Raw genomic sequence first — 25365 nt, forward strand, 5'->3', positions numbered from 1 at the left:
AAAAATTATAATTTGGAGAATTGAGATATCGATTTTTCCAGAACTCTTCTCGATCTAATAAACATATAAGCTGAGATGTTCAAATAATTTTCTCAACGGTGGGTACCAGTTTCTCGGTAGTTTCCCCCTTCTTTCCTATGCATCTCACAAATGTTTCGCAGATCTTTCTAGCAAGGGTCTGATCTTGTTTTGTTTTCCTTTCAATAATGCAGCTTATAATGTTGGTGATGCCTCTTGGCCATTTTTGTTTCTATCTGGTTTGTATCAATTGCAAGTTGTGTGAGCAGAACTTGTCTCTCATGTACAATTGCAACACTCAACCTGAAATCCAAGTTTCAGATGAGGAGGGTTTGGTCTGAGGCTGTGTGCGGATGAGGTATGCATGCCTTTGTGCTGCATGGAATATCCACCATTTGTAAAGCTTTCCTGTATATGTTCCAATTTCAATCATAGATGTTTCTATTATTTATAAAGTAGCACGTTTCGTCTGCCATACGTATATTTATTTCGACTTTTTGTTCATGTTTCATGTTACTTATTTTTATTCATTTCCGCTGAGTAGAAGCTGTGGTTTAGCTTTGAGCAAGTAGCGCTTTCTTTCTTTTTGTGACAAGGTGCAAAGGGACGGTCGACTTAGTGGAACGAAGTGGTTGCCAGACGTGCATGACTCATCTCTGGACGCACGAGGCTAGCTTTGCTGATTGGAACTCGGTCATGATGCTTTAATCGTCGTGAACAAGGTAGTTTAAAAAAAAAAAAAAATTCTTTACGTGGCTTCCAATCCCATCCTTCTATTACTCAAATGGGCCCCACACAAACTATGAGTACGAAAAGTACTGCACGAGCATACCTCCCCTCCGGCAAACGCCGCCTCCCGCAATGCGCTTGCCCATATCCGCCGTCCAAAAAAATTCATGTCCTAAGTAAGACCCTACGATCCAAAGGGGCCTTCCAATTGGACGACTGGATCAGTTTGGACTAAATGAACCATATAATACAGACGGCCAACATAAAACACCCTTCCTCGTCCCTGCCTTCGAGTTGTCGTCACCAGCCACGCAATGACAAACTCCAATCAATTCCCTTGTTCTGATGCTCTCTCTCATGCTCTCACACGCAACACCTACAACAACCCACCAACCAAGCAAGGAACTCTCTCTCTTCGTCGCTCTCTCTCTCTCGAAGGAAGAGCAGTAAAAATAGTCTAATAGAGCTCCCTTCTGTCTATTTCCTTTCTCTAGATAGAGAAAACAACAAGAGGAGCTTTAATTGAGCTCTCAAGAAGAGCAAGGAAAGAAACCGAAGAACAACAGTAATCTAGAGTTTGTATATATAAATATATAAATATATTTATTTATAATTGTGAATGGAGGAAGAAGAGGAATCCTTATTGCCCCAATTTCTCCGCTTTCGACTCTCCAATCCTCTCCCCTTCTCTTCCTCCGAGATCGAAGATCCTCTGCTCCCCTCCACCTCCTCCACCATCGATCCATGCTCCCGCCGGAAGTCCGCCCTCCACCGCTCCCGCACTGCCCCCGCCATCGCCGTCATGCGCGACCTCCTCCCCACCAACACCTCCTCCTCCTCCATGCCCAACTTCGGCTCCGCCAGCTCCATCCTTAAGAGCTCCTCCATTCTTCTTCTCGTCTACTTGTCTCTCGGGGTACTGGTCTATTCCATCAACCCCCAGGGCTTCTCCGGCGTCGAGACGCACCCCGCCATCGACGCACTCTACTTCTGCATCGTCACCCTCTGCACCATCGGCTACGGCGACATCCACCCCCTCACCCCCGCCACCAAGGCCTTCTCGTGCGTCTTCGTCCTCGTCGGCTTCGGCCTCATCGACGTCCTCCTCTCCGGCGCCGTCAATTACGTCCTCGACGTACAGGAGAATCTCATCCTCGCCACCGCCCGTGCCAGTGGTGCCGGTGCCGGCGCCGCCAGTTACGTGTTCGACGCCGAGAAGGGGCGGATGCGGATCAGGATGAAGGTCGCTCTCGCGATCGGCGTCGTCCTGCTCTGCGTCGGGGTGGGGACGCTAGCTCTGTACCTGGTGGAGGATCTCGACTGGATGGACTGTGTGTATCTGTCGGTGATGTCGGTGACGACGGTCGGGTACGGGGACCGGGCCTTCAAGACGCTGCCGGGCAGGATTTTTGCTTCCTTGTGGCTTTTGGTGTCGACCCTGGCGGTGGCGAGGGCGTTTCTCTACTTGGCGGAGGCTAGGATTGATAAGCGGCACCGGAGGATTGCCAAGTGGGTGCTGCACAGGGACTTGACAGTAGAGGATTTGCTTGCCGCTGATCTAAACCAGAATGGCTTCATCAGGTCGGTGCATTCTACTCTCTTCCTTCTTTTTGTCCCATAATTAATTTTCGTGCATGTTCATCAAATTTCTAAATATAGTTTGAATGCCTGGAATATAATCAGTTTGTGACAGACCATGTGTTCTTGGTTTCAACTTGATAACTGATATGCAAGACTGCTAGTTGACTCCAAAGATGTACAAAAAAAACAATTAAAATTACCTTGGACACCATCAAGGTGCTTATACAGAACAGCATACCCACATCATTTGATGCCTCATGAGAGTATCGGAGTAGGGTGTTGGCCGACTTAAAGATATTTGCTTGCAATTAAAAAGCAGATGAAATTATAGTTAACAATTGTTATAAGAAGTGCAAGATGCAACATCTCAGCTGAATCATTCTTGAATATGCCTTGGTTCCTGGTACTCTGTATGGTTACATACATAACTCATTAGGTCTGATAGTTTGAAGGGCAACAGTTTATATGAAAATGGAAGAGAGCAGCAAGGAATTTAGGATATTTGCTTGCATATGACATAACCTTTAATACGAATGATATGATAAATGCATGTGTCCAACTGAAATGATTTGCGGATCTAAGAATTAATATTTAAAAGGGAGTTGTAGTAGATTGCTTTTAGCATAGTCAGTTAACCCTCTCCCATCACTATGAGACAACTCCACAGACCCTTCTTCACCTTTTGTCCCAATGAAGGGTTAATTGCACTGTCAAGCTAAGACTTTGCAAATCAAATTGGAGACATTATTTTTCTAGTTAGATCTCCTAATTTATGATCCTTCTGGCATATCTAGGCTTCTTCACTTTCAATGACTTCTGTTGGATTTTGTTGCACATGACTGTAACATCACACCTAAGATCTTCATTTCTGATAAATGTTCCCCAAGTATTGGTTTATGATCAGAATTTGAAGCTCCTGTATTTTCCCTCCAGGTGGGTTGTCTTACTACAAAACCTACCATGCTTTAACTGTTCTCTAGCAACTTCCTCTGTATTGTGTAACTCATATGCTACACACATTGTACATTGTAGTACATCATTGATGATCTTGCATCCATCTTAGAATACTCGTGCTCTCCATTGTCATCTTATGCACCCATACTTTCTATGTTACCTGCATATTTTTTCCCTACAATATCACACACCCTATTAGAACTTAAGAAGATTCTCAACTTTCATGCATGACAGATCATATGAGTCTATAGCATATTCTATTTCATCCTTTGAAATACTTGTTTCACTTGAGTTGATGCATTTTGTATATATGAATATCTTTCCATCTCTCTCTCTCTCTCTCTTTTTTATCATTTATTATGACACAAACACCAGACATTCTTCCTAAGGTATCCCATGATCATTGAGATTCACAGGTTGCTGCATATTCCTGAAAAGAAAACGGGAAAACCATTTTAGCACTCTTTGATTTACATTCACTACCCAATTCATTGCAAACCTTAGGCTAGATGCTAAAACTAGAACTGTTATATCAATGCTGACTTATTGTTTGCAAGACAAAGCTAAAATTGACATAATAAACCACACACTGTTCCGTTATAAGAAAGTTTACTTTCTTATGTGCACTAAATATGATTGTCAAAAAAGGACATTAAGGTGTTTTATTTGTACATGATAGAGAAACTTCAGCTCGAAAAACAAAAAAAATGTAATATATAAACCATTTCCTATGACCTATGAGTATTGTCCATTCCTTAATATCCATAGCAATAACCATCATCATGCCTTCTCCTGACTATTTGGCATCATCTGTCCAAATCTTTCTTTACCAATCCGTCCAATGATTGTGAGACTTCTTGTTATATTATTGACTTGGTCGACCAAATTCCAGCACTCTTTTAATAAACCTTGTTCATGATTATTTGAAAGGCATGATTGATACAAACATTTCGGGATAAATATTATCTATATAATGTTGCTTGAATATTTGATCATAGATATGCCAAATCACAGTTGGAGCCTGCTAGCTGAGGTTCCATTCAAGAATTATGAGTCCTCTCAAACTTTGGCCCAACTATTAACCATTTTAGAAGCCATCTTCTAAGTCTAGTTACTGCAAGTTGAAACACTTGATCATGATCATCCTTTACCTAGTAAATTCCTTTGGCCATTCTAATAATACCAACTATGTTGTATGGACTGGAATGTTCAGTAATAAGGGAGTTTCATGTCCATAAATAAGCATAATGGAGATGGCTGATGTGGTAGGTATGGTGAACATTCTCTAGATGCCCTAATAAATGCAAAATGATGAACCTGATTAAGAGTGGGATCCTAGCTTGAAGGACTGGAAAAGGCGAAGGCAAATAACAAGTGATTTACTGGTTTAAAACAATTTAAAAAATATTTGTTAGAGTGGAAAATATGGCCTTGGTTTGGATATTGTTTGATTTGATCCAAAGGTTTGTCTGCTTGTTGCTTATCATAGAATAAGAGTGGAATACCACATTATTCCAGGCTATTCTGCCAAATGAGCTTTTGCAATGAGGATTAAGTCAGGGACAAAGGGACAATAAGAAAATTACTAATTGCATTTAATAGCCTCTGTGCCCCTTTCAAAGTTAATTCATGATTTTAGATAGTCAAAGGACAGGAAGGAGCATTTAATGTTTTTGAAGCCTAAATGTTATTTTATCTACTTTTTTTCTTTTAACAGAAAAATCTCATAAAAAAGTTGAGTAGGAAGGCTAATAGAGAGATGTTAGAATTGTCACTTCTGTAAAGATAGGGAACTAAAGCCTTGGCATGTCAAGCCATTAAGAGCCTACTGAAAAGTCCTATCTTGTTCTTCACTCATATGTCCCTATAAATGCAGTTCCTTGTATATAGATAATTCCAGTTAATAACTAAATCCTCTTCTTCTCTACTAAATTTAGTTCTCTTGCGTTTTGCTCCCAAAATTCCTGTTGCACCTGAAATCCCAACTGACCTTGTTTAACCTTAATATAGTTGTTCTGGCTAAAAGGAGGGATAAATTCGACTTGGATCATCTCAGATCAAGTCTGCCTTTTGCAGTCTAACCTGGTACCGGGACCTTTTTTTCCATGTGAGGAACAAGGTCTAGAAACATACAGGCAAGTTTTTTCTGTATATATGTATCCACTTATATTGCAAGTCTTGATTTTTGTTTCCCTCTTATACATTTTGCTTACTATCCCTAGTGGATCAAGGTATGCCATACCTTATCGAAGTGATATGATGCGGTGTACCATATCGTACCGGTTCGGTATCAGTAAAGTACATAGTATGGAGGGTGTATTGGCACTCGATATGCCAAACCGGCCCATGTAGTGGGCATATCGACATAGTGATAGGATGGCACCGATACAAGATCTGGTACCGAAACAGCATACCTTGTGGTGGATATAGTATTGTCCATGTGATATTCTCATACATGGCAACCTGTAGTACTATCACCATGCATGCTAGGCATTATTGCCATACATGGCATAACATGTACCATGCTAGCATGCTAAGAATGCCCATTACTGGCACAATATGGCACAACATTGCACAACATGTATTGTGCCAGTCCCAAGTTGGCATGACATAGGTAAGCAGTTAGAATCTTGTTTTGGAGATTAAGAGAACTTATGTTTGTTGGTCCAGTTTAAAGTACATTGTCCAAAAATGTTCAATTCAAATGAGCACTAATGATAATAATCACATCGAAAGAAATGAAAGTATCATCACCTTTTCTATTGTGACAACACTCCAATATGAGGATGGACAAACATTCCATTAACAGCAACCAAGAGAAAATAATCTGTTAAGGAATATACACATTCTAATATTAATATTAAACATAACTACTTGGGTGCCTATATATATATATATATATATATATATATATATATATATGTGTGTATGTGTGTGTGTGTGTGTGTGTGTGTGTGTGTGTGTGTTTTCTCCTATTTGTGAGGCTCTGGGTTATTTATCTCAATAGCTCTTCCTCTTCTCACCAGTGTGTGTGTGTGTGTGTGTGTGTTTTCTCCTATTTGTGAGGCTCTGGGTTATTTATCTCAATAGCTCTTCCTCTTCTCACCATTGTAAATACTCCTATCTTGAATAAAAATACCCAATTTATTCAGTTTTTGCTAAATGAGAGAATAGAAGTGCTAAGGATTCAAGTCTTGGCAGGACATTTCTTGGGATATTGAGATGGGGTACCATCCCAAGCATCAAGACATGACCGTTCCACCATTATCCTCGCATCCCAATCATCATGTCTTGAGACATATTTTTTCTCAAGTGTTGGGATGGGGCAGGATGGCGGCGCATCCTGTTCAACGGAAAAATTGGGACAGCCCTATGTCATGGGATTTAAAACCTTTAGAAGTGCATCTCCAAATCTAAGACTTAGAGAGCATATTTATCAAATGATATCAATAATAAATTAAACTTGGCCATGGCATGTGGGTGGTCAAGGGACTGCATAACTCATATGTGGTATGTGGGCCATATATGCAGTTAATATCTTATTTGTTAGCTATGTCAAAATACGTTGGGTGGGCTTAGGTCCTTCCCTTCTACTCAAAAGAAAAATATTAAAAAATGTAAAATACAAAAATATAGTGATAGGAATTGTCATGCCCCAAATCTGGGACATAACATAGTCATGCTACTTAAAGATACCGTTCTAATAATACGAAGCCTATTAATTATAACCAGTTAAAATCTATCACAAATGAAATATAATAAAAGATTCAATTCCATCGTTTATCAAGAAATTAAATCAAGATTAGTTCAGAGCATTTGGGACATAACACGGTCATGCTACTTAAAGATACCGCCCTAATAATACGAAGCCTATTAATTATAATCGGTTAAAATCTATCACAAATAAAATATAATAAAAGATTCCATTCCATCGTTTATCAAGAAATTAAATCAAGATTAGTTCAGAGCATCTAAGTCCAAGATCAAATACCAAACTTATGTCTCAAAATTTATAAATAGTTGGCTATAAGTCCATGATCATCCAATAAACTAAGTTTCAGCTATAAAATTTTCAAGCATGTTGTGCAGACCCCTAAGTCTGGATTTTTTGTCATTTCTAGCCTTATTCCTCTGTTAAAAAAAAATAAAATAAAGAGATATGAGCTACACCAGTTCAATAAGTAAAATTTACGTTTTCTTATCGAACAAGTATAAATTTTTTCATGATAATATAATATTTTACCAAACAAAGTATTTCATAGAGTATATAATAAAATAAGTCATAAAGAAAATCATGCATGCATAAATCATGAATATTTTGTAAACATGATTCATAAATATTTTTATCATGTTTTCATGTCATAGTTCAAAATGTTACTCTTAGATATTTATGCGATGGTCCCTTTATCCCACGATAGAGCCAATATTTTTAATCAACAAAGTTTTTGTTTCGTATGCCAACTTTATACTTGCTGGCAGGGTTTGTGTTTTTATGAATGCTGGCTCTAGATGTCGATCTTCCTATAGAGATGCGTCATAGCTATCGAGAGCTTTTGAATTTTTCTTAAAACATACATATATGTAGATAAAAAAAATAATAAAATTCATGCTTCATAAACATGCTATTTTCATGAAACATATTCATGAAATCACTGACCATAGTAAAACATACTTTTTCATATCTCATATGCTAATCCTTATTTTATAAAAAATATGATTTCATCAATAATAGATCATTTACATAGAAAATATGATAATTTAAAAATAAATAAGGAGTGTAAGATCCACTTACCTCATTCATCCTAGATCTTTAACTTCGTTATATGAATCAGGTAATCCTATTTAAAATATTAAATCACAATTAATTTTTTTTCGATAAATTTAATAAATTAAATAATAATAAAAAAAGATGGTTGATCAAGTGATCAGTCCAATAGACCATTCAGGTATCAAAGCAATTCGAGATCATCTTGTTGGAATCAACACGAGCTCTAGAAGAGAAAGAGATGGTTTAGTACAGGATTCATAGGTCTTTTTAGAGAGAGAAAGTGGTTGAGAGAGAAAAAGTAAAGAGAAATTGGAGAGAGAGTCTTCTTTTTAGTTCTTTTATTTTTTTTAAAGAGAGAGAAAGAGAGGGAGGGTGAGAAAGAAAATCTAGAGAGAAGAAGAGAGAGACATACAAGAGAGAGACTCTTCTCTCCCATTTTTTTTCCTCTTTTCTTCTCTTCTTCTTTCTTCTCTTTGGCTGGACAAGGGAAAAGAGTGTGGCATCTAGTCGTCAGAGGATTGGCAATAGGGGACGACGGTAGGGGAGCAGGGGACAGTGGGCGGTGAGAAATCAAAGGGGAAAGAAGCTCGAAAAATAGGGGATCCGAGTCTCTTCATTGTTCTTTAATGGCTGTTCATCGTTGGCCATGTCTTTCATCAGGAAGCATCGCAGGGAGGCCGGGCAACCTGACCGAGGGTCTGGTTTCAACTGGCGCCAACGCTGGCGGCTAGAAAATAAAGAAATCAAGATCAGAAAATAGGGGAAGTCATTCGTGATGGATTATTGGTGAAGCCGATGGCTGACTGTGGTGGCCAAAGCCATGAGAAGATGAGGAAGAGAGGAAGGAGGACTAGGGTTTTACCTTGACTTCGGCAGACTCTCAGCTTCAATTTCTGGCAGGCACAGTGATAGTGTGTCGTGACTTCAATGGGAGAAAAGAGGGAGGAGGGGTCTTTGCTCGGTGGAGTGCCTTGGAAGGAGGGGGAGAAGGCTTTATAAAGGATCTCCTAGGGTTTTGCCAGCCCTAGGAGTCCGATTCCATACTAGACTCGATGGAGAAGAAGACTCTTCTTAGATTTTTTTTGTATTGTTTCTTTTTCACTTTAAATTTTATGCATCCGATCTAATTGGATCAGGTTATCACATTTTACCCCCTTAAAAGAGTTTCATCCTTAAAACTTAACATATTTTGTTCTCTAAATAAATAGGATTACTTAATCTTCATCTAATACTCCATATTTTCATTGTGCAATTCTAATCTAGATCGATTCTTCTGTACTCTTTCGTTCATCTAACCCTATGAATTATAATTCTAAGCTTAAGTTTTACCCATGATCAAATATATTACTTTGATACCATAAAATATCACACTCCAAATCCGGGATATAACACAGCCATACTACCAAGGGATACTGACCTCGATAACACAAAGCTTATCAATCATAACCAGCTCAAATCCATCCCAAATAAAATATAATAAAAGATTCAATTTCATTGTTTATCAAGTAATTAAATCGAGATTGGTTTAGAGTATCTAAATCCAAGATCAAATACCGAATTAATGTCTCAAAATTTATAAATAGTTGACTATAAGTCCATGATTATGCAATAAAGTACGTTTCAGCTATGAAATTTTCAAGCTTGCTACGCAGACCTCCAAGTCTAGATTATTTGTTGTTCTTAACTTTGTTCCTCTATAAAAGAAAAAGAAAATAAAGAGGTATGAACTACATCAGTTCAGTAAGTAAAATTTATGTTTTTTTATCAGATTAAGCATAAGTTTTTTCATGATAATGTAATATTTAAAAAATAATAGATATTACAAAATAAAATATTTTATAGAGCATATAGTAAAATAAGTCATAAAGACTATCATGCATGCATAAATCATAAATATTTCATAAATATGATTCATAAATCATTCTTGTCATGTGTTCATATCATAGTTCAAAATATTGCTCTCATATATTTGTGCTACGGTCACTTTATACTCATAACAGGATCAGTATTCTTGATCAATAAAGTTTTTGTTTTGTATGTCAATTTTATATCCATTGGTAGGGCCTATGTTTTTATAGATACTAGCTCTGAATGTCGACCTTCGTATAGTGATATGTTCATAGTTATTTGAGAGCTTTTGAAATTTTTATATCTTTTTTTTAAAATATACATATATATAGATGAAAAAAAAAATTCATGTTTCATAGATATACTATTTTCATAAAATATATTTATGAAATCATTTGCTACAGTAAAACATACTTTTTTATATCTCATATATTGATCCTTATTTATGAAAATTATGATTTCATCAACAACAGATCATTTCTATGAAAAATATAGTAATTTCAAAATAAATAAGGAGCGTAAGATTCACTTACTTCGTTCGTCCTAGATCTTTAAACTTCATTAGATGAATCAGATAATCCTATTTAAAATATTAAACCATAATCAATTTTCATTCGATAAATTCAATAAAATTAAATAATGATAAAAGGAGGTGATTAACCAAGTGATCAGTTCGATACACTATCTAGGCACCAAAGTGATTCGAGATCATGTTGCCAGAGTCAACATGAATCCCTAGAAGAGAAAGGGATGGTTCAGTACAGGATCCATAGGTCTTTTTAGAGAGAAAAAGTGGATGAAAAGAGAAAAAGTAGAGAGAAATTGGAGAGAGAGTCTGGTTATTTATTTTATTTTTTTTCAAAAGAGTGAGTGTTGCTTGAAAAAATAGCAATCCAAGAGGAGGGGGTGAATTGGGTTCTTTAAAAATTTTAGCTAAATCTGAATTTAAACAAGTATGTGCTTTGAATTAACCAATTTGTGATGTGTATAATATATGCAGCAACGGAATCAAGACATAGAAGAGGCTATGCAAAAATTAAAATAATGCTAAATAGGAATTAAAAGCAAGTAAAGTAAATACGAAATGGTACAACACAAACACAGAAGTTTGTAGTGGTTTGGTGCAATCCTACACTTACATCTACTTCCTAAGTTTTTCTTGAAAATTTCAATATAATTATCCGATTACAGCATGTTTGTTTTATCCAGGTTCACAAACACATCCAATTGATTTTTCAGGATCATCAATCAAAATTTATATATCGATTATTTTTTGGATTCACAATCAATCCAGTTGGTTTTACGGGCTTACCAATCAAAATCTTACAAGTCCAATTCTAGGTTTGGATGGGCCTAATCCAAATTTCTTTTATCCCCAAAAAACTTGAAAAGAAAACAAGAATATAAGATGCAGAATTTCAGAATAAATTAAAATAAAATATTGAACTCTTTTGATGCTTGAAGAAGTTGCTGTTAAATTGCTCAAATGATACTTCAACTTCTCTTCTTGATGCTTGAGAGGATGTGGAAGTTGATGGAGATGATCTCTCTTGAAAGTTCTCTGAATTCTATGCTCAATAACCTCTCTTTTCTCTTCCTCAAGAGTATCCAATGAAGCTCACTCAAACTGATGTATTTTTACTTTTCAATCCACTTAGCTTTCTTTCGAATTGATTCTCTAGCCTTTAATATGCTTGAAAGTTACTGGAGAGTGAGTCTTGACCGTTGGAAGCCTTGGAATAGCTATTGGAGCAAAACACTAGCCATTAGAGATGTGCAGAAAATTAGCCGTTATTGCTAATTCCATGTCAGGAGTCGACTCCAATTTCTCAGGGGCCGATTTGAGATGCCCACGAGTCGACTCAACTACTTCAGCAGTCGACTCGGTCTCAAGATCTGAAAAATTTACGTTTTGTTTTTTTGTGAGAGAGTCGGCTCGTCGTCTTCATGAGTCGACTCAATCTATTGGGATTGACTCGAGCTCTTCTGGGGTCGACTCGAACTGGGGATCTAGAAAATGCTGCTTTCTGTCTTTCTCTGAAAGAGTCGACTCTTCCTTTACATGAATCAACTTGAGTGCGTGCCCGTCAGCTCCAAGTATGTCAGAGTCGACTCCTCTTTGCTGAGATCGACTCTTGAATATTTTGAAACTTAAAAACTCTATATTTTTAGTCCATTTTAGTATAGAGTTTGGCTTCTAGCCTTCTAAGGTCGACTTCATTAAATCTGAATCTTAAAATTTCAGTTTTTAATTTCTTGACTTAGCTTCTTTTGAGGGAATCTTTTTCATGGATGAATTCTTCAATTTAACCACCTGAAAAATACTACATTCATCCTTAAAACACATAACTAGTATCATAATTATTCAAAGTTTTGAAATCATCAAAATCAATCATAGGGTCAACAATCTCTCCTTTTTTGATGATGGTAAAATTTTAAGTATATGCACAAATAAATATAATGCGTTTCAATTAATCTGCCAATATGATTCATGAAGTAAATAATTAAGCATTTGCAAGCATGTACTTCATGAATGTTTCAAAACAGTTTAAATTCAGATTTCAAAGATTAATGCACATTTCAAATGATTGTCTCAATTCAAACAAATAAGCATTTTAAGCATGTACTTTAATGCAAGCATATACTCAACATAACTCTCCTTTTTTGACAACATCAAAAAGCATAAGAGAAGGATTTAAAATGAATCATCAAAATCAAGCAAAGACTCAAATCCAAAGGCATTCAATTTTCAGAATTTGATTTGATTTCTCCCCTTTCAAGATTAACTTGAATTCAACTTTTAAAGTCAGATTAAGATAATAGGACTTCTCCCTTTTAAAATTCAGTTTTTGAATGCTTCTCCCCCTTCTTTTTTTTGCATAAACAAAATCTCAAATTTACTTAGAAAAGTGCTTTGAGCTTTAAAGATCTAACAATGATAGAGATTTTCAAAATTAAAGATTTGAATAGATCATTCAAAGCAAAGCACAAAACATATTTAATTTTACAAAAATCATTTCATTCTTTCATTAAGAGGTATCAATTAATTAAATTCAGAAATGGTATCATGAAGATATTAGAGCAAATCTACGGTCCTAACATGTAGTATTTGAGCAAAATTAGAGCAAAATGTGGTATCAGAGTAGAATAGGCTTAGTATAAAATATTTTTTTTCTTTTTGCTGAGAAACAAAGCAAAGAAGTACAAGGCAATAGTAGATTGTCTGATATCAATTGGAGATTTAAAAACACATTTCAAAATTGTTTCTCGAAAATGATTCATCTCAGCAAAATATAAAAGTATGTTTGAAGTTTAGCTTGATACCAATTAATTGTTAAATGTGATTATAGGATCAAGACATCCAAAGTATGAATGAACAAATCAAATGATCAAAAAACACGTGAATGCTCAAATTAGGAAAAGCATTATTTAATTGTTCAATGAAAAATCATTTTTCCTCCTGTTTTTCATGGCAAATGCTAGAAAACTTAATTTCCTTAATTCTCCCCCTATTTTTAATAATTAATGCCAGAAAGAAAATTCATGTTTCTTGATTCTCCCTCTTTCTTTTCAAATTGCATACTCAGTTAATTTTAAGTGAATAAGCCTTACATTTTTCTCCCCTTAAATGAAATACATATTGAATCAATCAAATAAGCATAGAAACCATACAAATGACATTATCAAACACATTTAATTTCCAAAAAAGATCAGATTGTCATTGATTTCCAAAAAGGTAATTACAAGAGGTGATTACAAAGAGAATAAACATCAAAATATCCAAAATATATGCCATGTACATCTGCCAAAATGATGGATTGCTAGGAAAATTATAACTCTATAAGATAAGTCCTAACATCCTATGAAGGTAGAATAGGATAGCTCTAAGAAATGGGTCCGGCCTAAGAAGATGAAGGTGGTCTGGCACCACCTTCAAATGACCATCCCTGAGCATCAACCCTCGCCAAGGTGATTGCCTGAATCATCCGTGTGGTCTCCTTCCTGAGCAATGAAATGGCCTTTAAGGTGAACTGATGAATCTCTGCACTAATCATAGTAATAATCCTCAAGGAGACTCTTAACAAGTGAATCCTCATCCAGTCTGGTAGATGGTATATCTGAGCTCTTCGGATGACTAGATGGTGGAGCCTTTGCCTATATTGCTTGTGCTATCAGCTCTTTTGATCTGGTATCACTGATAGGTACAGCTGTCGGAGCCACATCATCATCCGAATCTTTGTCCTCTCTTTGTGCCGCTCGCGGATCCAACGACCGTCAATTTTTTGAAATCCCATCCGTCGTAGCAACCGGTCGTTTTAAGTATAGTATGTATGAGAGCTTTAGTAGTCTCCCCCTTAAAATCTACCTCATGCTTCTGAAAGATAACTGTCAGTACCATATTATAGGATAGTGAAGCCTTCAATTGTCCTGCTGCTTCCTCCATCTGTCAAATCATAAAGGCCAGAAGATTCAGGGGTATTTCTCTAATCACATGGTACATGAAGGTAATGTCTCGTCCTGATATAAAATCGAACCTCCTCATCTTGGGGAAGAAAATTCGATTTGCCATGTGATGCAGGAGGCGCATCTCAGTACTTAGTTGGTTTGCACTCACTTCTAATTCATTCACTGCCTCTCTCCCCAAAATGTACTTCAATCCAATAGATTTGTTTTCTAGCTTTTACGATGAGCTACCCTTAGTGGTCATTCTTAGAGTTCTTGCCAAATGTTCTGCATCTAACTCAGTCTGGACACCTTTAACCTTGGTATCTATAACTCTATGTCCAGATTTCAAATTAGCATAAAATTACCTTATAAGCTAGGGATAGGTCAAAATGTCAAGTGAGCACAAGTACTCCTAATCCAAGTTTTTAATTTTCTGCTTAAAATTGAAACCCTCTATTTCCAAGAATCCAAAGTCAATTTTTCTTCCTGTAGAAACTACTTTAGAAGATGAAGTAGACCTAGAGGGGGTTACCTGCAGAGGTGATAGTGCCGGAGGAACTGGAGATGGTGGTTGCTAGGCTGTAGAGGTTCTTCCTTGATCATTCCTCTATTTGGACTGACGTTCATGGACAGGAGAAGGGCTCAGAGATTCACTAGGGCTCGAAGGTTCTGCACGGAACTGCTTCTTCCTTTGGGCTATGCTCTTCTAGGGTGCCATTGGAGATCAAATCCATCGAAAATTGGTTGAAAATCAGAGGGAAGAGACTCATTTTTGGAAGGAGAGGACTTTGAAAGAGGTTTCAGCTCCAAAAGAAAGAGATAGGAGCAGAGCTTTTGGTCGCCTCGGGTTAAAAGACCCATCCCCCATAGAAGCGTCGACTCAACTTAATCTCGAGTCGACTCTTGATGAGGGGTCGACTCTAGTGGAATTGGGGGTTGACTCCTTACAGAACTGTTTTTCTATAAGAAACTACGAGTTGACTCTTTGATTTCAAGAGTCAACTCCTTGATACAGAAAATGGTTCAAGGAGTTTCAAATTAAGAAAAATTTGTTCAAATTAAATAGAGATCAATAGGCAATCAAATCAAAGATTAAGAATGATATTCAATCAATTTGGGAGATTATGAATTAATCAATTGGGGTTTTATAATCAATCAAATCAAATAAGATTAGCCAAGGAGAAACTAGATAATGGCTTTAAAAGATAGGTTCATCTAGGGGATTTTCTAATCCTTAAAGATCAAGCTGATATGCAATGCAAGTTAACAACATCAAGCATGTGATCATTTATGAATAAATATATTATCTTGATGATCTTTGAATCAAGCAATTTTTGATATATTTCAGTAATTACATGTCTTATGAAAATGTCAAAAATTAATTTGAGTTTTGCACCCTAAATGATTTTATATGCAATTAAGCTTATTTTAATTTAAGTTTCTCAAATAATAATGTGATATGAAGAGTTATGAGGGTATGCTGAATTTAAAGTAAAATTTATGCTCATAACAATCAAAATGATACATAGAATAAGGAGAGCATATTGATCAATACATTCAAGCATACACTCTAAATCCATCAAAATCAATCAACTATGCTAAATTACTTTAATAATCAGTGATGATATGATGTAGAGAAGGTTTAGCTTTTACCGAACATCATCATCCATCCCTTTTTAAGTCCTAAGCATCCATCCTTGAAGGTTTTTCTCCTTTCATTTCATTGGATACTTGGCATACTTGCAAAATCATTTTCTAATTTTTGGTATCCAAGCCATTTTGGGTCCATTGGAGTTAGTGCACATGGTTTCTTTTGAAATTCAAATTTATTTAATCAAAATATGATCAATTCTTTTAGTATTACATTCTGAAGCTCTATGGCCAACTTTGTTGCATTTAAAACATGTGATAGAATGATTTTCAAATGAAGCTTTACTAAATATATTATCGATAAATTTTTATTTTTTTGAAGATAACTCTTTGATTATTCAAAATCAATTGAAGTTTTTGTGAATCAATTATAAACTTTTCAAGCATAGACTTCAATGTTTCAATTTTTTTTCTTAGTTTGGCATTCTCTTCCTTTAGAGATTTTTCAGATTTCAAAAGATATTTTTTTCTTCAGCTAATATTTTTTTTCTTTCAAAAGATCTTCTCATTCAATGAAAATTTTGTTCTTCTCTTCATCCAAAAGTAGATTTGATCTTTTAAGCTCTTTATTTTTCAGCTTTATCTTTTTGAAATCATCCAATAATTCATAAAAGGCTTCAAATAATTCTTCAAAAGTAAATTCGAAAGAGTTTTCAATGTTTACCTTATCGTTATTAGCTATGAGGCAAAGATTGACAATACCTTCTTCCTCTTCTTCATTCGAGCTTGAAATATCGTTATCTCTCCAAATAGTCATCATCGCATTGCTTTTGCTATTTTTGAAGTTCTTTTTGAGTAGAGGGCAATCGGACTTGTAGTATCTTTTTTTATTGTACTTGTAACAAATGATATTTTTTCTTTCTTTTTCTTCATCATCTTCCTTTTTCTTCAAGCTTTTCTTAGTAAGAAACTTCTTGAATTTTCTAGTGAGCATCTCCAAGTCCTTATCTTCATCTTCACTTTCTTCTTTATCTTCATCCTCCGACTCATCGCTTTCTTCTAATCTTGTAGCTGATTTGAAGGTGATGATTTTTTTCTTCTTTGACTCTTCTTTTTTCTCTTTTTGAATCATGTTCAACTCATGAGTCATGAGTAAACCAATTAACTCCTCCAAAAATAGCTTACTAAGGTCTTTCACTTCTTGTATGGCTGTCACTTTGGCTTTCCATATTTTTGGCAAACACCTCAAAATCTTGTAAACAAGCTCATTGTTAGTATATGTTTTGCAAAGACCATTTAGAGCATTAATTATATCAGTAAATCTTAAGAACATATCAGAAATAGGCTCATAATGCTCCATTTTGAATAATTTATATTTATGAACAAGCAAATTAATTTTAGACTCTTTAACTTGGCTTGTTTCTTTACGAGTAATCTTTAATTTATCTCAATTTTTTTTGCTGATGTACAAGTTGATATTCTATTAAATTCGTGTACATCTAATGAGCAATAAATACATTAATGGCTTTTGCATTTAATTGTGCCATCTTTTTATCATGTTCATCCTAATTTTTTTCAAATTTGGAAAGGGATACTCCATCAACTACAATTATGGGTGTGTGTGGATCATTAGTTATGACTCTCCATATGTCATAATCCAAAGTTTATATAAATATTCTCATTTTAGCTTTTCAAAATATGTAATTAATGTTGTTGAATAATAGTGGTCTTGAAGTTGATTGTCCTTCGGCAAATGAGGAACCAACCGGGGTTGCCATGATTTTTGGCTCAAGATAGTTAGGTTAACAATAAATATTATAGCACATACTCTGATACCAATTATTATCCAAAAAGATAGCAACCCAAGGGGGGGTGAATTGGATTCTTTAAAATTTTAGCTAAATCTGAATCTAAATAAGTATGTGCTTTGAATTAAGCAATTTAAGTAATTCTGATGTATATAATATATGTAGCAGCAGAATCAAGATATAGAAGAGGCTATGCAAGAATTAAAACAATGCTAAGCAGGAATTAAAAGCAAATAAAGCAAATAAGGGCACAACATAAATATAAAGAAATTTATAGTGATTTGGTGCAACTTCACACCTACATCCACTCTCTAAGCTCTCATTGAAAATTTTACTATAATCATCCGATTACGGTATGTTTGTTTTATCCAAGATTACAAACAAATCCAGTTGATTTTTTGGAATCATCAATTAAAACCTTTATGCCAATTGTTTTTCAGGTTCACAATCAACTAGTTTGTTTTAGGGCTCATCAACCAAAATCTTACAAGTCAGATTCTGGACTTGAATGGGCTTAACCCAAGTTTCTTTTATCCCAAAAAAACTTGACAAAAAAATAAGAATACAAGATGTAGAATTTTAGAACAAATTAAAATAGAAAATTGAACTCTTTTGTTGTGCAAAGAAGTTGCTGTTGAATTGCTCAAATGATGCTTCAACTTCTCTTCTTGATGCTTGAGAGGATGTGAAAGTTGATGGAGATGATTTCTTTTGAAAGCCTTCTAATTTCTATGCTCAATAACCCCTCTTTTCTCTTTCTTATGAGTATTCAATGAAGCTCACTCAAACTGATGTATTTTTGCTTTTTAATCCACTTAGCTTTCTTTTCAATTGATTCTCTAGTCTTTAATATACTTGAAAGTTGTTGGAGAGTGAGTCTTGACCGTTAAAAGTCTTGGAATACCTGTTGGAGCCAAAAACTAGTTATTGAAGATGTGTAGAAAACTAGCCATTATTACTGATTCTGTGTCAGGGGTTGACTCCAATTTCTCAGGGGTCGACTTGAGATGCCCATGAGTTGCCTCGACCACTTCAGGAGTCGACTTGGTCTCAAAGTCTGAAAAATCTGCATTTTGTCTTTTCTTGAGAGTTGATTCGCCATCTTTATGAGTCGACTTGATCTGTTGGGGTTGACTCGAGTTCTTCTGGGGTCGACTCGAACTAGGGATCCAAAAAATGCTGCTTTCTTTCTTTGAGAGAGTCGACTTTGCCTTCACAGGAGTCGACTCGAGCGCATGCCTATCAGCTCCAAGCATGCCAAAGTCGACTCCTTTCCTGAGATCAACTTTTGAACATCCTGAAACTTAAAAACTTTTTGTTTTCAGTCCATTTCAGTGCAGGGGTTGGCTCCTAGCCTTTTGAGGTCGACTCCACTAAGTTTGAACCTTGAAATTTTAGTTTTTAATTTCTTAACTTAGCTTCTTTTGAGAGGATCTTTTTCATGGATGAATTTTTCAATTTAACCATCTGGAAAATGCTTCATTCATCTTTGAAATACATGATTAGTATCATAATTATTCAAAGTTTTGGAATCATCAAAATCAATCATAGGATCAACAGAAAGAGAGGGAGGGTGAGAGAGAACCTAGAGAGGAGAGAGACAGATAAGAGAGAGAGAACTCTTCTTGCTCTTTTTTCTTTTTTTCTCTTTTCTTCTCTTTTTCTTCTTCTTTCTTCTTCTTTTTGGCTGAACAGGGGAAAAGGGTGTGTGGCAGCTAGTTGTCGAAGGATTGGCCATAGGTGGCGATGGCAAGCGGTTGACGACAGGGGATGGCTGGCGGTGAGAAATCAAAGGGGAAAGAAGCTCGAAAAATAGGAGATCCAGGCCTCTTTCTTCTTTTTTTTTTCGATGGCTGTTCACCGGTGGACATGTCTTTCATTGAAAAGCATTGTCGGGTGGCCGGGCAACTTGACCAAAGGTCCAATTTCAAGTAACAGCAACGACAATAGCCAAAAAATGAAGAAATCAAGGCCAGGAAACAGGGGAAGACATTAGTATGGATTTTTGGTGTAGCCGGTGGCTAGCAGCGGCACCTAAAGCCATGAGAAGATGAGGAAGAGAGGAAGGAGGACTGGGGTTTTACCTTGACTTTGGTGGACTCTCGGCTTCAATTTCCAACAGGCACAATGATAGTACGTTGTGACTTCAATGGGAGAAAAGAGGGTGAAGGAAGGGTCTTTGCTCGATGGAGTACCTTGAAGGGAGGGGGAGAAGGCTTTATAGAGGATCTCCTAGGGTTTTCGCAGCTCTAGGAGTCCAATTCCATGCTGAACTTGGTGGAGAAGAAGACTCCCTCGGGAGTCTTTGGCTTAGGGTTTTTTCTTGTTTATTTTTCTTTTTCGCTTTCAATTTTGTGCTCCTGGTCTAATTGGACTAGATTATCACAGTAATAAGTTTTAAAGAAACAATACCAAAATTAATAACAAATATAATTAATGATTGTGCTTATTAGTTAGTACCTAATAGCAATAATTGTAACATAATTACTATTTTAACATTATCAATAATACCTATGTCTAGCGAGCTCGAAACATATCCGATTGAGTCATTGGTTTGAACCAGCTCCGTCCATGGCTCACGTAAGAGTGGACCACATATGCAGTCAAATGCTAAGGGTGTGTTTGGTTAGCCATTAAAAAAATATTTTTTTTGCTTTTTGATTTTTGAAAAGCAAAAATCAAAAAGCAATGTTTGGTAACACCATGAAAAGTAAAAAGCAAAAATTAAAAAAATCAAAATAATTGCTTTATATGCAAAGCAAAAATTTTTTGCTTTTCAAAATTTGCTTTTCTGTTTTTTTTTTACTTCCGCATATCTAAAACGTCAAACCAAAAAGTAAAGAGCCCGAATCCTTCTCCTTTGTCGAGCTCTTCAGCTTTTCATCTCCTTCTCCCTCGTCGAGCTCTTCACCTGCCGTTTTCAAATGTTGCTTTTTTGCTTTATAGCAACGTAGTTATCAAACATACTTTTTACTTTTTTGCTTTTACTCGATAGCAAAAATAAAAAAAAATAAAAAATACTTTTTAAAAATCAAAAATCAAAAAGTGTAACCAAATGCACTCTAAGGGGCTCATGTATATGGTTGCACAATGATTAGGGAACTATCTTTTGGCCCGTATGCAGTTTGATCACATATGAGCAAATGTATGCAAGTGGAGGAGTACAGCGACATATGTTGCTGCATACACCACATCATATGGTAATCTTCATTTTTATCTCCTCTTGCCTCCTGCTCCTATCCTTTCTTTTTATGAAAGAATGATGTATCGAAAGATGCATGACAGGGAATCAAATCCAGCACATGTGTTTGCAGCCTCTTGGTCCAAGTTAGTATTCCATAATAGAGTTCTAAAGTTAAGTATCAGTTGTACTTTAAGTAAAATTACAAAAGACTCCATATTTAGTTGAAAGCTTAGCGGATGGAATTTGTCACTTAGGGTGGTACATTTGCTTCGAAATCTCCTTGGAAGTTTATTCCAGCACCTTATTCCTAAGCATTTTTTTGTTATTTCATGAGAGCATACATGCATTTCCACACCTGCATCTGCTTTTAGTAACTAAGTTTGAAACTTAAATTTCAAAAGCCTTCAAAGATTGGATTTTATAGTTGCTTGTGAGCTTACATGTACTTCCTGTGTTCTCATTTTGTTTTCTATAGAAGACTTCATGTGCCTTCTTGTGGTGAGCTCCTCTTCCTAATCCCTAGATTTTTAGGCTCTTTTCTTTCTTTCTTTCATTTTTTTTGGGTCCCAATCATTCTTCCCCTGCTTTTATTCCTTTTTAATGTTTAAACTGTTAAAATTATTCTCTTATCTTGAAAACAAATCAAGGATACACTAAGACATGAATACGCCTTAATATTCAGGACTTCAAACCCTATTATTGCTTCCTTAACAGGCATGCTTTTATGAAACCTTCCCACACCCTTTTATTTATCAAGATTAACACAAACTAATATTACAACAACTAACTCAGGCAATATATAGAATTAAATTTCTTCTCTATGTTACTGTGATTGAGAGAACATTTTTGGCTTGAGAAAACAAAATGGCATTTCTCTACCTTGAGATCTTGTTGGTGTCTTGCATTGCTTTTCTTCCCACAATCTTGAGATAATGAAGGATAAATTGCATTTAATGTTATTGGTGTATGACACTAGGGAGACATACTAACCATTGGATGTGACATTGACTTGTTAGATGAGCCAAATTGTATTTTCTGTATACTAGTCCATTTTGGATCATTTGGTATTGTATTAGTTATGGAGATGGCTTTGGGAGCTGAAATTATGGAGGAATACTTTGGGCAGTAGTCTAGAAGTTTGTGCAAGTAAACTTGGTATAGAAAAATGTAAATTAAGTGGGAATAGTGGATCAATTGAAGCCTCAAGCAAATTGACCACCAACGGAAGCTCTAAAGCAACATTTTATGATATATATTAACTCTAGTAGTTGAGATTGTTGGAAAATATATGTAGAATACATGCTGGAAAATATGATCTTTGGAACAGGTTGCGTTGCCAAATGTTAGCAAAAATTTGCTCGAGTGTAATTAAACCAGTATGTTACAAGAATTATGAGTTTGCTAGAATGAAGGTGGATGCTAAAAAGATGAGAAACTAGAAAGGCATATGTTTGATGTATGATAAATTAGAGGGGATGGAGTCGTAGTGCAGATATGATCTGAGTTGGTCAAGGGGGCCATAGATGCTTTTGGCAAGGCAAGTGACTTAGACTTCATGTTTGAATGTTTTAAAATGAGCTGGTATTTGAAGAATAATTGCGGTTTTTGATAGATGAGGTCTTTTCGTTGTTAGCTACTCACAGATGGTATAATACTAGTTGTTTATTAATGGATTCAATGACAAAGTGAAACCCATGAAGTCTATGAAAATTGTGGGGGATTCAATACATAAGCCAAGCTACATATAGTATATGAAATCCGATTTAACACAACACATATGGAGATGAATTGAGTTCATCAACAAAGAACATGCAGATTATATAAAGCCAATAAAATTTTGCAGTCAAAGTGAAAGATCTCCAGTTCATAGATTATTGTGGATGTGAAGGAGTTTCTTGTCACAAGTATCTTGAGTTTTTTCATGTTTAGAGGATACAGCATAAGTCTTTACCATTTGCTTTATTTCTGGTATATGTCCTTCATCAAGTTACTTGAACGAACTTCTGTTCAATCTGAAGGCAAATGTGGGGCTATGGGCAGTATATACAGTGTCTCATTATTATTTAAGAGTATTAAACAAGAAAGTGGTCATATGGACTGAAAAAGTTGATGAAATTTTGGCACATTGAAACTAATTTATCATGCTGTTAAGTGTCTGTTAATTTTATGACATTGGATGTTGGCTTCTTCTTATCTTTTTCTCAAAGCTGAAATACAGGTGAATGTTTGGCAATGAGCTGCTAGGATAAACAATTTTGGGGTTGGAAGAGCATCTGGGTGATTCCTAGTAAAGCTACATTCTTCTGAGGTTTGGTATACTGATAATTTTCTTTTCTGGAAAAGGTTCATTCCTAGTCTGTGGCCAAGATATAATTTAGGAAAACAGATGATAAGATGGGAGAGTAAATGGTTGATTTTGTGGGATGTGCATGGAGAAAGAGGTTTTTATATTAGAATAGGTTTGCTGGATAATTAAGATGGGTGGTCTCTTCATCTTTACAGGTAGCATTTTGTGAAGTTCCCTAGGATCTTATCTCTTCAAAAAGATCAAAGCAAGGCAACAAGGATGACTAGGAATAAGTGGTTGCGATTCATAGTCATCAGCCATGGAGCTAGCTTCTACCATGAATAAGTTAAGAAAATAAATGACAAATAAATGACAAGTATGTGAGCACATCATTTTGTCTCATGTCACTTGATGCCCATTTTGAAAGGTCAATCTCTTTTAGCTTTACGAGCTTTGATGAAATAACAACCGCATGTTCCTCAGATTTTGTGCTTGGCCATTGGAAATGGCCGCTCACTAGGTTACCAGTAATACATGCACTTTGCAGGATATGTGACCAACACTTTTACTTCGCAATCTAAGACTGAGAACTAGTTTTGCTCCTTGGCTCACTCAGTTTGATTTCCAATCTTGCCGAGATTTTCAATGATGCACATAATTGACTTAAGGTAATAAGTTTGATGACTATAAGGTTAATGCAAAATGAGTGGTGTAGAGGGTTGAGGGAACGTATAATGCTTGATGACTTGCGGGAGTTTATGCTATTCTTCTTTCAGTATATTAGGTGATCTATGTGATGTCTTTTTTGGTACTGAACCCACTCACTAAAACAACTTCTTCTATGTTCCCTCTCCAGCTGTCCTTAGCTCTTCACTGGACTATTTTAATCTGAAATGAAGAAAGTGTTTACTGCTAAAAGTTTATTGTTGCTTTGCTACTTGCTTGTTCCTGTTAGTTGTACTTTTTTATTCTCAACTTCTAATATCAGGTTTCTTCGAAAAAAGATAGAAATATAAATCTGCATATGTAAATTAATTAATAAAGATCTACTTATATATATGTTCATCTGATCATGTATTGATTGTAATTTGTGCGTGTCATTTGGGAATATTGCACTTTCTTTCTTGAGAGTTGACTTGGCTTCAAAATCTGGGATGTCACTTGAACTGCAATAGAAAAAGGGGTAACCGGCATGGCCAAATCTTCTCACCTAACCATGCTGCTGGTTAGGTGAATCCTTTTTGTTTTGCTGGTGCCTCCTTGGTTCATATAAAATGAATTTCCAAGATGAGATGGCTGAAATTTGTTGGAGTTTGTTTCGTAGTTAGAGAATTTACATTACCTGATTGAAAACAGGTTTCCATCGTGTTCCTGTCAACTTTAGCATTCTCATTCTGTGACTTGACAGATACAACATATGTAGCTTCAACAATACAACTCATAAGTAGTTAGTATGCATTCATTTAGGGTTTCTTTGATGATATGCAGTCTAATGCTGTCCCTTTTGATTTTTCAGTAAATCAGAGTTTGTGATATACAAGCTCAAGGAGATGGGGAAGATTGGAGAGAGAGACATACTGCAAATCTGCAACCAGTTCAACAAGCTCGACCCCAACAACATAGGAAAGATAACCCTCCTCGATCTATTGAATGCCTCTAGATGACACCAGAGGAGATGTTTCGCCATGTACGACTCCAGCTCAGCAGTAGCATTTGTTGCTCTCCAAAGAAATGAGGGCAAAATAGTTCACTATCGTGTTATTTTACTATATACAATTATAGCAAATTTAAATAGAATGACAATTCTTCTTTCATTCCCTTCAATTTTTCAACAAGAAGAATTATGTGGGAAGGAAATTTACAGAGGTGATGCTTCTTTTTCCTTCTTACCGAATGCCAAGTGCTTGATCAAATATAATCCACATGTTATGTCCCAACACAGCTTCATAATCAGGTGAACCAAGTCATTGGCGCTGGACTGTGTTTCCCATTATTATGACTTGTAAAAGGAAAGTAATAACTGCCATTTATTTGGTTCACTGGAAAAGTGGAAATTAAAGGAAGAAGCTGCTTCCAATGCTTTTTTGAGGACAGAGGTTGCCTCTACAATTGGACCACTTTCTTGTGATACTGTCATTTTATGGGCCTCTAA

The 25365-nt window shown here is 35.8% G+C and overlaps 1 protein-coding gene across 2 annotated transcripts; it reads left to right on the forward strand.

The window, feature by feature from the left end:
- Positions 1 to 238: 238 nt before the first annotated feature.
- LOC105061511 (two-pore potassium channel 3) lies at positions 239 to 25027 on the forward strand. Of its 2 annotated transcripts, XR_002163305.3 has the most exons (4): positions 239 to 376; positions 615 to 2328; positions 5293 to 5417; positions 24730 to 24865. XR_002163305.3 is itself a non-coding variant. In XM_073255536.1 (3 exons), exons 2-3 carry the CDS (start codon positions 1367 to 1369, stop codon positions 24875 to 24877), a joined length of 1110 nt encoding a protein of 369 aa, XP_073111637.1. In that variant the 5' UTR covers positions 239 to 376; positions 615 to 1366; the 3' UTR covers positions 24878 to 25027. The 2 variants fall into 2 exon arrangements, 1 of the variants encoding a protein (XP_073111637.1); XM_073255536.1 differs by lacking the exon at positions 5293 to 5417 and having other exon boundaries at positions 24730 to 25027.
- Positions 25028 to 25365: the final 338 nt, after the last annotated feature.

Source organism: Elaeis guineensis, chromosome 1 (assembly GCF_000442705.2).
Source record: "Elaeis guineensis isolate ETL-2024a chromosome 1, EG11, whole genome shotgun sequence".
Taxonomy (NCBI): domain Eukaryota; kingdom Viridiplantae; phylum Streptophyta; class Magnoliopsida; order Arecales; family Arecaceae; genus Elaeis; species Elaeis guineensis.

What these genes read in the sequence shown, in the direction of transcription:
- LOC105061511 (XM_073255536.1), top strand. Translation starts at nt 1,367, where the DNA reads ATGGAGGAAGAAGAGGAATCCTTATTGCCCCAATTTCTCCGCTTTCGA. An exon ending in AACCAGAATGGCTTCATCAG is followed by an intron (nt 2,329 to 24,729) that starts GTCGGTGCATTC and finishes TTGATTTTTCAG; the next exon opens with TAAATCAGAGTTTGTGATAT.